The 14,635-nt window shown below is 36.1% G+C and overlaps 1 protein-coding gene across 2 annotated transcripts in view; it reads left to right on the top strand.

The window, feature by feature from the left end:
• PPP1R1C (protein phosphatase 1 regulatory inhibitor subunit 1C) overlaps positions 1-14,635 on the top strand; it is a 924,837-nt gene that overhangs the window by 546,546 nt on the left and 363,656 nt on the right. For both annotated transcript variants that reach the window (XM_044075257.1, XM_044075258.1), the window contains exon 3: positions 13,894-13,931. In XM_044075257.1, coding sequence (XP_043931192.1) covers positions 13,894-13,931 — 38 coding nt within the window. The remainder of the gene's footprint in view (positions 1-13,893; positions 13,932-14,635) is intronic.

Below are 14,635 nucleotides of genomic sequence, written 5' to 3'. Positions count from 1 at the left end.
AGTCTTTCCCAGGTGTGTGTGTGTGTGTGTGTGTGTGTGTGTGTGTGTGTGTGTGTGTGTGTGTGTGTGTGCGTGTGCGTGTAACAAATCTCCAAGAGTGTGTGTGTGTGTTAGCTAATTGGGCAGGGACACAAAGCACTGGTTGGACAGAGAGAGTGTTGGAGGACTTGGCTTGGAACCCTGGCTAAGGTCTCCAGTCTATAGCTGTGCCAGTGGAGAGTCTTACTGGGGATCTGGAGAAAGAGAGAGGAACCAGCTCTGATCTAACTGTAGTCTCTGTGTGCTCTTAAGGGAAATTGCACTTGATGCAGAGAGCTGAATCTGGAAATACTGTGTGTGTGTACCTGTTAACCTCCAAGTGAATGCCCGCCAGTGGTGCCAGTGGTGAGGATTGAGGCTCCTTGATTACTGGTCCAGTAGTGGGTCATCATACATGGGACTGGGGTATTTTGTTTTATATAATCCCCAGTGCCACCATTTTCTTAGGATACAGCATGTATTTGCTTGAACACAGACAGGGCACACAAAAGTTTGCACATTTTCTCTCCTAATAGCATGGTCTTCCATTTCCCCACTGCCATATGTCCTATGAGAAAATCTTCAGTTTCTTCTGGGGAACTACCAGAAGATATTGTTCTTTTCTCCTCCCTTCAGGGAATGTATTAACATTCTGGCACTCCCAGCAAGAATTCTGCAATTACTTACACTAAATACCCCACCCATAAACACCCCAACCACAATTACCCTAACCCAATTAGTCTCTCTCACACTCCTTGTAATCAGTCTCTTCTCTTCTCTTCTCTTCTCTTCTCTTCTCTTCTCTTCTCTTCTCTTCTATCATCTCCTCTCCTCTTCTCTTCCTACCACCAGTGACCCAGACTTTCAACTTTTCCTTTACATACATGTCTGTTTACATTAGGTGAGAAGCATTTCTGTCAAACACACCCGCACATATGCACACAAGCTGTTCTGTATTTGTAGTACTCTTACAAATGTCTGTAGTGTACCAAGGTAGCTGGTCCCATGGTGATGTATGCACATTTCTATCATTCTTACCCATACCTGATGTTAATGAAATCATTGCTAACAATGCAATAATCTGGTAATATTTACACCAGTATCAATTATATACTCCAGGTTTCATTTCTGGTTAACCAGGGCATTACAGCCAACAGTCACTCATGTTGTCACGAGTGTACCAAATGAACAAACTTTTAACAGTCTGACACACAATGTTCTCTTCCTCATATGTATGTGTAATGTGACCAAGTAAAACACATACCATATTGACAATATTGGTAAACTATAATTACAACACATCTATTGAAATGCAATCTAGTAACATAGTAATATCTTCTCTGGTCAAAGTCATTTCAACAATCTAGCATGTAGTTCACCATCTCCACAAAAGAATTACAATGTATACTCAGTTGTCATAGAGATTTAATATGCCATGTTACATAGTATAATAATCAGTAGTCGAAGTTCCACATTATGTACTAAATCAATCATTAGTCAAAATGCCACGTTATGTAGTATAATAATCAGTAGTTGAAATGCCACATCACCTAGCATAAACAGTAGAAAACAGCCAAATATTATGATATCTTTCATAATAGCCACCTACTGTTTTAGAGCTTGTGTAATACATAGGTATGTGTTGCATTTAATGGTTTTAAGTAGTGGAAAATTATTTCAATAACATCATGGCAAGAAAAATGGTCTGAAGTGGCAGTTTACTGAACTTTTAACCAACACTATTTTGAGGGACTACTGCTACAGAGGGTGCTGTGCACCTCTACCCCCAAACAATATCTTTCTCTTGTGGTCAGCACTCCTCAGGAGAAATTTTATTCACTGCAATGACCTCTGACCTCTGCCATCATATTTGCATGTTATACCTACACAACTTGCCTTTGCTCAAGTATCCAGATACATTTTTTTATTCATTCATACATACCTGTAAAAGAATGGGTTTAGTTTGCTAGCTGCCAGAAACTAATTGACTAAATGCAGTATATTAACAGAATTAATTAAGCATCGTTTTCACACTAGTGAGTTTCCAGACTGGAAATATGGTTTAACAAGAGAGACAGCTTTCAGTACTGGGAGGGCAGCAGTAAAATTAACAGAGAGGGGCCACAACAGAACTGAAGAAGCCAGCATAGAAATATTTATATTACTATAGTTCAGTGGATTTCATTGGCCTTAGCACTGTTATCAAAACCAGACAGTTCACAGACATATTTAAGAGAGTGATACGAGTTCAGGGACATGTAAGGTAATCCAGCAGTATTAACAAGGTCAAAAACCAACAGCAGGATTAATAAAGTTTACTAAGATGCATGAAAACAGAGGATCTATCCAGATTAACAGAATCATAAGCCTACATCAGAAGATTTTCAAGAGCCCCTACCAGGCGTAAAGAAGTTAAAGGGCTCTAGCAGGCAATATTTATGGCTAGGGGAGTTCCTGCTCTTCCTGCATTATAATTAACATGCTCAGGTTTGAACGTCAACTTTAGTTAAGAACCTGTGGTGGGTGTCCCATCTTGATTGTGAAAACTTTCATTTTGACAAAAAAATGAATTTGACTTGTTTACTGAGACTCTGAACTTACTTTTTCAATACAACCAGAAATATATTTGAATATAATCAAGTATTAATTGAGTCAGGGTTTCTAGCAAGGTTAAAAATTTCAGGGGAATCACATCAGACTCAATGAACTCATGCTGTCTTGTTTGTTGGTAAGCAATCATTGTCATAACAAAATATATCCTTTGCCCTGATAATTTAACTTTTTATTTGTATTTTAGAGAGACAGAAGGATTGTCAGTTTCTGAGATACTTTATCTCATTAAAGTCATTCTGATTAGCTACATTTTATAGGCGCACAGAATATGTTATATTCCTAACCTGAATTTGTTGCCTTTGTATATGACCTGACTATCAACTGTCCTCTATTTTGCAGAATATTCCTGATTTTTGCATAATATTTGCATAATATTTTTGCATTCTTCCTCTTCCCAGCATTTTTGATTTTCAGATAAATTTGTGGGGGTTACAGATAATCAATGATAACGCAAAACCAGTCGTGCTATTAATTTATCTTAAGTGAATTAGGTTGTATTTTATTATTCTTTCATTTATTTGATTTAAACAGTGCCAGAGCAGCAAACTTTCCCTATAGTTGTGTGGGTGTATGTCTGTTTGCCATTTTATCTTATAGGTTCGTAGGTGTTTACTAGGGTAATGACCACAAGGACCTTTTTAAGCCTAGTCATGCATCCCAAATCTCTGACAAGTTCTGATACCCTTGATAAGTGTAAGCATAGGCTTAGGAGATGAACCATTTACAGGTTACCTGTGTCCAATAGAGACATAAGTGCCAAACCAGGGATGAATTTCCGGTTTCCCGTCCAATTTGCACTTGAATTGGGTTAGGAAGGAACTCTGCTTAACATGGATGGGACGCATGTTGCATAAACAGGTTAGTCTCTGGGACACATATCTATCTCTCCAGCAGGTCCTGCTTATATGACAGGCAAGGTTTAAGTCTTAAGAATGGATAATTCTGCTGCTGTTTGTTTTGTGGATATGCAGGAGGTCCATCAGAGTGGGGTCTGACAGTGCCCTGTACGTCAGGCTGGGGGTTTCCTAGCTGAAAGGATAATGATTTCAGCACCTATTTATCTAGAGGCTGCTGTTGTGCCAGCAGCAATGACACTAGCACTGTATGCTGGAACTCTTGAGCACGAGTCCCAAATGAGAGCTAATATTATCCTTTCATTTCTATGATTTTAACAGAGATTAGGCAGTTGGATTTCTCTGTATTTATGTTTGCTTGCAATTGAAATGATTTAGAGTAATATTTAAAAACTGTCCCTGATTTGAAGCCTTTGTCCCCCTGTTTATACCTTTGGCTTTGTGCAGAATTCTTGAGCAAAGTTTTTGTTTTATTGAATAAGATGCTCTGGTTAGGGCCTGCCTTGGCCTAGGGGTTAACAGTATTCACTGGGTGTGTGGGTGCTGAGCTCTCACTACATCTACTGTTAATTTAGCTAAGCTAGTGACCCACCACTCCTTTCTTCCTTCCTTGCTTCCTTCCCTGGCTCAGCTTTTGGGATTCCAGATGTATCTTCAAATTTTGGACATCACACATGCAAACAAACATCCTACTTCTGTGCCATACATTTGATCACATTTCCTTTAATGTTAATTTTACTCAACATTCATTTATAGTGTTCACATTTCTTATTCATGTCACAGGTTCAATACCAGATACAGCAATGAGATGGCCCTTACAACTGAGTGATCTCATTATGGTGACATATATGCTTTACTAGTCTGCTTTGATAACAGTTATTCTTCACTGTTCTTTTCAGCTTTAGTGCTAACTCCAGGGCAGAAATGGATTAAGTTATTGCTGTGCTCTAGATGACATTCATTGATTGGCAGCATGGACACTTGAGGACTTGGCTGCGTGGTCACTTGAGGACTTAGCAGAGAGGGAGGAAGATGACTAACACATGTTCACCTCTGTTGAAGGTGGAGCTTGTGTCCCCTGATGTATTTTTTCCCCATCTATTTCTTTAGTGGAGGCCAGAGATAAGAAAGTGGCATATTGGGGTACAATATTTGCTGTGGAAGAGGTGCTAAAGCTCTTGCAATTCCCTGTGGCATACACACCACTTGGGCTGTTTCAGGCATTTGTTGAGGAAAGGCAGGGCTTAAGAAAGAAATAGTCTGAGTGCTCTGATTACTCAATGGTCAGCATTTCCCTTCCCAGTTATTTGCTCCCAATACCTTGGTTCCTTTGTATGTTTTATCCACTAAACTCCAGCCCCTGCTACTCTGTTTCGGCCATTGTTTGTATTAGTTCTGTTACTGGCACATGTATCCTTAAAACTAATTTCATTAAGTTTCCTTGCACCATTCTCAATGAACATGTGTAGAGGCTTCATTTTATTTTTAATATGAACCGTGGCAGATTTAGGTTGCTGTCGAGTTATTGATTGGAGTTTTGGTGAAGGTATATAGATGAAGTTTTTCACTGAAACTGCTTTCACTGGTAATGCAGTTTTCATTTTCTCTACTGTTGTATGATAGTGGGTTTAGTATATATACGTTCACAGAAGTAGGAGTGCAGAAGTAAGTCCTCCCTACAAAAAAGTATGTCTGTCATTTAACGAAAGTAGTTTCATCCACCATTTCCGAGTTTTTACATTCACTAAACTACTAGATTAACACACTCAAAATAGATCAGGAAAAGGCGCCTCACAAATAACTTCACTAAAACGAAAAAAAAAACGAAGCACCTGGAACCACTGTAGGCACGAACTCCAACTTTATTAACACACAAATAAAAGCAAAAAACACTTAACTTGTTCACCTAGTTTTTCATTGACAATGTAACTTCATCAGCAAATGCTACATTAGTTAAAACCACTAGATTAGCCAACATGCCATAATATTTGGTGTAGATACATATTCTAGAACGTTTGTCTATACTGACTTCATCAGTTTATGTGACATTCTATCCCACCAAATGCATGCTTGTTTTGCAGGGGATTTACCTCACATTCTTTTAGCAGCACAGTCAACTTGACTGCCTTTTCCATTGATACTGCTATATATAATGCTTGATGAAGTGTCTAGCCTTCATTAGAGAGATGCATCTTTTGAAGGTTTACAAATTGTGCCATGCACAGATCTGCCTTTTACTACTCCTGTCAGCCCTTAACAGTGTTCAGCCATTCTATGCTTCTGTGTCATGTGCTTTAAATGCCTGCATCTCTTATCTTATTCATCTTATAGAATCAAAATTCTTCTGCAGCTACCAAAGATATATTTTTACTGTATAATTTTTTACCACATCTGCTGATCATCCCAGCATCTAAGGGACCATCATCCAGGCAACTAAGAGGGTGTTTTGTGCTGTCTCTCAGGCATCCTGACAGTGAGAATATTTTTCATTCATGAATCTAAACCTTAATTCCCCGTGGTGACATGACTTACATCAGTATGTGGGCAGCCTAGACCCCCTAATTCCATGCATCAATGTATTCAGAGATGCACTGGGAGGGGCTTCCATTACTGGCTTGAATGACCACATGCACATCCTCCTAACCTTGTCTCCCTAATTGCATGACAAGTTTTCAATATCCAGCAGGGTCCTGTCATTACAGCTGTGGCACAAGCCAAGAGGAGCCACTGTCCTTCACCAGGATAGGTGTGCTCATCCTCCTTGACTGTGCTGTCAAGGACCTGAGCCTTTAGTCAAGCTTAGATCACCTGGGCTGTAGTCAGAGCTTTATCCCTCTATGTCACTTGTGCAGACCAATTAACAAAGGTTTTCAGCTGGAATAGTTCTATAAACTTTAAACAACCTCTTTGAATTAATTTCTAGAAGTTTTGTCTGTTGCTACTGAAGCACATGACAGTCTGCATATTTTGGAACCAATTACATTTATCCGAATCTGAATGTTTGTATATACTGTATATAGTTAAATGTGATTAATTAATGTTTGTCAAGTAATAAGGTTTGCGTATGTACTGTTGATTATCTTACTATCAGAAAATAAAAATCTTTTGAGTAAAAAAGAAAATAAAAGTTCTGTACTCTCATAGTAAACTGGTATGTTTTTAATAATGGAGTCAAAAACAATGTTATGTTAAACATGCTTATGCATTTTAAAATTGCAGTTTTGTTCAGCTACATGTATTTCCTCTTACTATACACTCCTTTTATACATAACCAAATCACAGTACAAGCACTTTTTCATACAGTGGACCAACACATATTTGCACAGTCTGTTTTTAATTTTAAACACTACCACTCCCATTTTTGTTCATGTAAGTAATTGCATTTCAATTGAAAAGATTCCATGTGCATTTATTTGTATGAATGCACAAAGACTGCTTTCTCGTACTTGTTATAAAATGTATTAGTTCACAAAATTTCACTCTGTTTATATATTTCAGCATTTAGTTGCTGGCTTATATATATTATATAGTAACCCTATATTGCTATCATTAGTTCTTACAAATTTGTTAAATATTTTTACAATAGCACATTATATTGACACTGCATAACAAGTGCTTAGAGCCAGAACTGTGATGGGATACATTTGCCCTTTATTTTCTGCTTTTAGGTATTAAATGCCCACAAGGAAGCATATGCACTTATGTGCATTACGTCAGCTTTTATTATTCACAAGTCGAAAACATAAGACAGGTTGCACTTCCTGTACATCTTAAATATGATTTAAATATCAAGCCATTCTCAGTTCAGAATATATATAACACTACTGACAGACATTCAGTGAGGTCATAATTCAGGAAAATGGCAAACTAGCATGGCATTGTTCTTAGTACTTACCATTCAGTTTTGTAATAGTGGTATAATATCTGTACATATGGGTGATACAGCGGCACTGTGAGTAGCACTGCCGACTCACAGCAAGGATGTTCCCTGGTTTAAGTTTCAAATAGGGTGCCTTTTGTGTGGAGTCGTACCCTCTCTGTATTCATGAGGGTTTTTTTTGAGAATTCCAATTGTCTCCTGCCTTCCAATGACATGTAGTAGATGGATGGTTGAATATAAATTGTCCATAGTTGTGCATGTGGACCTCACACCTCTCAACTGTACAGATTTTTGCAAAATGTCCAGATTTTTGCCTCATATTCTTGGTCTGTTCCTCATAAAATTTATGGTTTTCTATCAAATCATTGAAGATTAAAATCATTAAATAATACTACATAAAGACATACATTTGAGATTTAGACTTTATATCCTTCCAAAAATACGTAATTATGCAAAACCTGTTATTCCAGCAACTTTCTAAGTTTGTAGAAGTAATATTTAAATTCTGTCCCTATTTTGGGCCTTTGTTCCCCCCCCCCCCCATTCTTCTGGCTTTGACAAGGTTTCTTGCATTGAGAGGTTGACAGATATGCATGTGGCATGTGTAATATGAAAGAAAGACCTGGAATTCGTCTTTCATTCCTACATGCCTAGTAAATGATATAGATGGCACTTGGGCCACTATAGTAGTCAGACTTGACTAATAAATATTCATGGATGGAATTATATATGTAAATTTAGTGGTTGCAAGATGAATCCTCTTTTGAATACCTGAAGTACCATTGCATGAAAGCACGTTTCAAAGAGTTCAGATTTATTTTAAACACATAAAAGAGTATACATTTTCTTATTATTTCCGCAACTCCTCAATAGAAATTAGACCATTTTTAGGAATGAAATTTCTTCTCTTAACAATTGTTTTTTATTAGATATTATTAGTGTAGCTCTTAGGTTAAAAATGCTTGCTAGCAATCATCTCCACAAGGGATACTGTTTTGTGTACTGAAACTTCCATCATTCTCTCCATGTGTTATTGAAGTGTGTCATGTTATAGCCTTGGAATTTTGTTTTCTCCTTATATTCTTGCCAGCATGGAGCATACCTTTAATAGTAGCAGCTGTGATACCCTTTCTTTCTGCTTTGTTTCCTGTAACTTCAGAATTAAGAAGAGACCACTCATCCTTGCTATTTCTGTTAGCCTTTTCAACATTGACAGAGATCAGGTCTGAGTTGTTGCTTGTTATTCTTTGAATGATCTAAAAGGAGCACTGCAATGTACGGTGACATTATGTCTTTTGTAGGAACGTGTGTATACAGCTTCCCAGGAATTTGTATGCTACAGCAGTAAGCAGTGAAGAAAAGAATATGCAAATTACGTATTTTACTACCTATAGCATCTCAACAAACATTTTGATGGTGGTCAGGCTTCACAGTTGCTTAAGATATTTAGCTTGCAATTGCTGATTTCTAAAGAAAATTATTGTAGCTACAATACCTGCAGAGTGGGAGTTTTGCAGGGATTTTCTCTTGACTGACCAGGCTGGATCCCAAGCATGAAAGATGAAAATCACAGACAAGGGAATAAATTCCTGAATAACTCTCATCCCTGGAAGATATTATGTCTGTTTACACTACACAGAATGGACAATTAGAAGAAAAGACTGAGGATATGTTCTGTTAATTAGCAGCTTTCTGTAGTCCTAGGTTTAATTCCCTCAGCCTCCATTTGTCTACTGTGTGACTGTGAGAAAGTCACTTCACCAGCCAGTGTTCTGTTACAATTGGGAAATTCACCTGGGCCCCTCAACGGTCTCTTGGACTGCATGACTAGTAGCTACCTGTGACTTATTTTTCATTTTATTTGCTTTTATTAACTAATTAATTACTATTTGATAGTCAGAAATGTGGGTTAGTCAGTTGGCATTCTTCACCCACAACCAGGGCTCCAAAGGAGCAGACGAGTTATAAAGAGAAAGAGAAGTACAAAATATTTACACTCAACAAAGTAGATTTGAAAAGATGTACTGGAAAGAAAAACAAAACACACAATTCTAGTGTAGACATGTAAAACATAAGTACCTCAAACATACCTTCATAAATTACACAAAGTAACATGTATAATAGAGTAAGAGTCAACAATGCCGGTATGACTTTTACTTGTGTCCCACTTAACTAGCATCCTTGAATCATAGCCATGTGACTTTGTTTAGTCAATGTTCATAGGTTCAAAGGTAAGTAGTAGGCAGTCAGTCTGGAGACCATTAAAATTCTATTCAATAACCCAATTTCTAAAGTTTCCACTAGCCTCTAGGGGTAATGTAAGATTGATTGTGGAGAAATGTTGACTGACTATCCAATTGTCTAGAATTGCCATGAAGGTTGAAGGGTGCTACTTTGCTTGGCATGTAGTGGATCTAAGTTCTAGTAGTGTGGGATAAGATGGGATATGACTCTATCATGGCAACTTGTCTTATTTATCTGTTGATGAATATTTAGTTCCTTTAGCCAGGTATTTGCAAAATCTTTTTTTTCTGAAGGAATAGAAGGTTAAGGAGGGTTGAATCATACATGATTCTAAAGGCTAGACACAGGTCCCCATGGAAAAGTCTGTTCGACACTGAGTACATTGAGAGGGCTGCTAGTCTACCCTGATAACTAGGATTTTTGAGGTCACTAATCATTTTAGTTAGGAACCTCTGAGTTCTCTCAAGACGAGTGATATATTTAGACAAGTACTTGCCAAAAGGAACATTATGTTCAGTAATGTGTCTGCTAAGAAATGAGTTAAGGAAAGTTAAAATTAATTTTGTATTGATAGGAGATGACTTAGAAATTAGATGAGTTAGACAGAAGGCTTTCTGAACTATTGCAAATTCATGATCATCAAAAGATAAGGAATTATACATTAAATTATCCCCTAATCACCTTATTTCATCTGGAAGATGATTCAATGTCGCTGGTACCAGCCTGATGGCAGCATTTTCCTCCATAGTTGCTCTGAACCTGGATTTCAGTAAAGTAATAGATGCCCATTAGATATTTTGAAGGTTATATATTTCATCCCTGATCAGCAGTTTTGCTTTTAGGGATTACATTGTCCCAGTGTAATAATTTTAAATTATGTTAATACCTCTCAACTGTCCCTGATTTTCAGGGACGTCCCTGATTTTGACTCAAGTTTTATCCCTGTCTCTCTTAATCCTTCCTAAAACTAGTGACTTTTGGAAGAAAGGTGGTGAATTGCACAATGAATAATGACAATAATTAAGAGTTATAGACTTTGTTTACTTCAGAAAATGTATATTAATTCATATGCTCTGATTCTGTCAATGTCTTAAGTTAATAGCACTAAGATTTTAAAAGTGTCCTTGATTGCCCCTGATTTCTTCTGGATTTGTCCCTGATTCTGTTAAAAATTGTCCCTGATTGGTTGAGAGTAAAACGTGATGTGCTTGTGCTTTGTACAGGTAGCCAACTGAAACCATTTAGAAGGTAATAATGACACTGATGTGCACCTACCAGCATTATAAACCAACATATTTTATTTTTGGCAACTTGTACTCGATGAATGTTCACCTTGGAACAAATAATCAGCAATTGGTGGCCATATTCAGTTTTGGGGATCAGAATATTTCTTGCTGTAGCTGTATGGGGTTACTGGGGATAGTACGGAGGGGGGAGATTTTATAATGCAGTTTTAGCTGAACTAGCATCTTACTATCAATGTTGATGAGTTTAGTAAAAGACAAAGTAAGATCAAATGTCAGGACAGGGTATCATTTTTCAGTAACATCATGTATAGTGCTGTTCGTGTTGTCTTTCAGTAAAAATGAGGGGAGTTTGGTTAATTTTTGAGGAGACACAACCATGCTGTTTATGCTGTTTTCATAAAGAGAAAATTATCAGCAGTTTGAGTTTTAAGTCAGTGGTGGTAATTCCAGTGCCTGTTAGCAGGACGTCATCTGCATGCATAACTATGTTAAGGGAGGAGAGATAATGTCACTTATGAACAGGAATGATGCTTTGGTGATATTGGATTGCAGAGCTTACAAAACTACAAAGGTTTCATTGCTCGGAGGGCATAAGTCATATAACAGGTTACATGATTTGGCTCTGTTTACTGTAATGGATTAGTTCAATAAGTGGGAAACAAAGCCAGAAATAATCTTTCCTTATGTGTGCTTGCAGGATGTACTTTGTTTCTTTACTTTGAGTACATTCTGATAGATAAATAGGCATAAAGAACAGTATTTTTAGAAAGTAAGTGCTGCTTGTTAAAGAATATATCAACTGGTGAAATGTTCATATTTTTTCACTTGTAACTTTCTTTCATCCTTTACTTGTACAAACGTTTCAAACACGTATTACCTTTTTCATAATAATAGTTATGAATGGGACTGAAAGTTGTTATCATGTCTGATGCAGGAGTTATATAATTCTAACTTTGATGAGCCACTATTTCTGATGACTTTACTGTAGGTATGAAATTCCCACTCAGCCTCTCATCTATTTGTATGCATTAAGTGAAAGCAGTTTAAAAAAAACTATTTTTTTTTCTGTTTAGTGAAGTTGATATTCCGACGTGAAATAATTATTTAATGATATTGGGTGTGCTAGGCATGAGTCATAGAGTTATGTCTTCTAATTCAGATGAATTACATCTTCTTTAAAGACGGAATCCAGTCTTTAACACAAAGAGCAGTTGCAATGAAATGAGACAGATCCTCAGTAATATTCAATGTTTGTTATGGAAGCAAATAATTTGGGAAGGAAAGATAATCACTGGAAAGATATACCTGCTCTATAACCTAACCTCCTCCTTCTCCTCATATGATAACTAAACTCCTATGCTTTCTGCTATTGCTGACTGATGATAATTTCTACATAATGATCATTTTTATCACTTGTTGATACTGGTACAGTAATGCTGATTGATACATCTCTGTTTATACCTCTCTGATTGAATCCATTTGGCAACCAACAAAATTCCTGTTTTTATGTATATAGTCTGTATATATTACTGTAATCACTATCTGCAACACTGTATCTACTTTTGTATCAGTTAATGTTGTGATGGAGTTTTTGGTTGAGTCTAGAACAGAAGCTGCTGCTATGACAGGGTTAATTAGTAGGACATACAAAATATTGCATCATAACTAAAATAATCAATCAGAGGAGGTTGGAAAAGACTGGGAAAAGAGAATGACAAGACAGTGAGAAAAGAACAATATGAAGAAATTTGTAAGGTTCCTAAGCATTAGCAAAGGAAAATGGTTGGAGACTGATAATGCTTACAAGTATTCAACAAAGTCCAGAAGGTTTAGCATGTTTGTATGAAATTGTATGTATAGGATTTTGTATACTCCACATAGACTTCATAGGATTTTCTTATTCGTTAGATAACAAATGCTGACAGTATGATAGGAAAGAGAGACTGAGGTAATTGGGAACTTTTTTTTTGGGAATGTAGTGAGTTGGCAGATTTTATGAATTCCCATCAGAGTGTTTAAATAAAATGTTGGCTAAACAAATGGTTGTTAGTAAGGACATTATTATTCTGAGCTGGAATATAGGATCTGAATTGCCTATACATAACGAGGCATTACTAATTTTAATGTTATTTGTTGCCCAAAAGCAACTATTAGTAAATGGAAAATCAAAATCAATTCCCAATATAAAAGGAACTTCTGGATATTGTAAAGAGATAAAATAACTGGAAATATGAGCTTTAGAAAAGAGAAGGGAACATTTTGCAGACATGAATGGAATTTATAGGAAAATATATGCAGATTAATGTTCAGGAGGAGCAGTGAGGTTTAAGAGAAGCAGAAGGTGAACAATTTAGTTAATGTTAAAGTAAATGGAAATTGTGAAAAAGAAAACGTGTATACCACATGACATTAACAGTAGAATCAGTTAATACAGTTTGTTTTCTTTCCTATTAATACACATAATTCTATCTTATAGATTAATATGCAATCAGTTAATAAAAATGCTAACACATGAAATTAAGGATACCCATATTTTCAGCATTTTAGTCCTAAGACCAGCATTGCGTAATCCTTAAATCTGATTTGAAGGATTGTTATGAAGTAAAATGGCAGTCAATCTTTTCACATGGATGTAAATGTAAGCAAAACGGCAGTTAATCTTTTCACATGTGTGCAAATGTAATTTACTGAGTATTGGAATGGATTATATGGTAATTTTCTGTGAAGTTAGTTTACTGGTGGCTTGGGAAATTTTTTCTGTCCTGATTTTTTTGCCAGTACAATGCTATGATTTACTTTAACAGCCATCCAAATTAAAAAATATATATTTGCTACATAAAGAAACTATGATACATTATAAGACTAACGTAATATTGCAAACTATTTTTCTCTAAACATCAATGAATATCACAATGATCATGACTGAGATAAAACAGTATTTCTCATTTGCTTTATATGACAATAATTAAGTAAACTGGTAGGATTAGAGGAAATTAGATAATTATTCATACATTCTCTGATTTAATTTCTGTTTTAGAAGTTGATGACAAGAAGACAGCGAATTCACAAGGAGATGTAAGTCTTGTTATGTTCCTTTAAATATAGTGTTATTAATTAAAGTGTATTTTTTTGTCACTGCAAATGACATTTACTGATGAATGTGTAATGTATTGTGTACTCTGGCTCATCGTATATTTATCCATGTGAATCTCATAATGCATTCAGCCTGTCAACTGATTTATGTTGATATACAGAGTCTTTTATATGTCATAAATACACATCAACCTGTCTAGCACCTTTATAACATATCTCGGACATTAAATCAGTGTACTGACATTCATTTGTTTTCAGTAGAATAGCCATATATGTAGATGCACCTGCTAAGAGAGCCTTTTATCTGAAACCAGTCAACATATAATTTATCTTTACAATAAATAAGCCTATATCAAAGGAAAATGTTGACATAATATTCTGAATGATAGCTTAACTTTTTACATTTTACAGAATATGGTGCCGCGTTTCTTTGATTTTAAACATCAACTGTTGAAAGAATATGCTGAGTTCTTTCTATTATTTTCATTTAGATATTATATTATATGGTGTACTGATGCATAATTAGATTAATCCACTGCATGAAATAATAGTGAATAGAACTCACCATTGTGTTTTCTGTATATTTTTAAGCTTCAGGTTCAGTTTCAATAGGTCCCAAAAACTAACAAATAAATGAATTACATACATACATACATACATATGCACATACATAATTTATGCTACTG

This window comes from Protopterus annectens, chromosome 6.part0, assembly GCF_019279795.1.
Source record: "Protopterus annectens isolate FY-2018-M chromosome 6.part0, PAN1.0, whole genome shotgun sequence".
Lineage (NCBI taxonomy): Eukaryota > Metazoa > Chordata > Ceratodontiformes > Protopteridae > Protopterus > Protopterus annectens.
The sequence above is the reverse complement of the archived record's forward strand: the minus strand, read 5'-3'. Positions and strand labels throughout refer to the sequence as shown.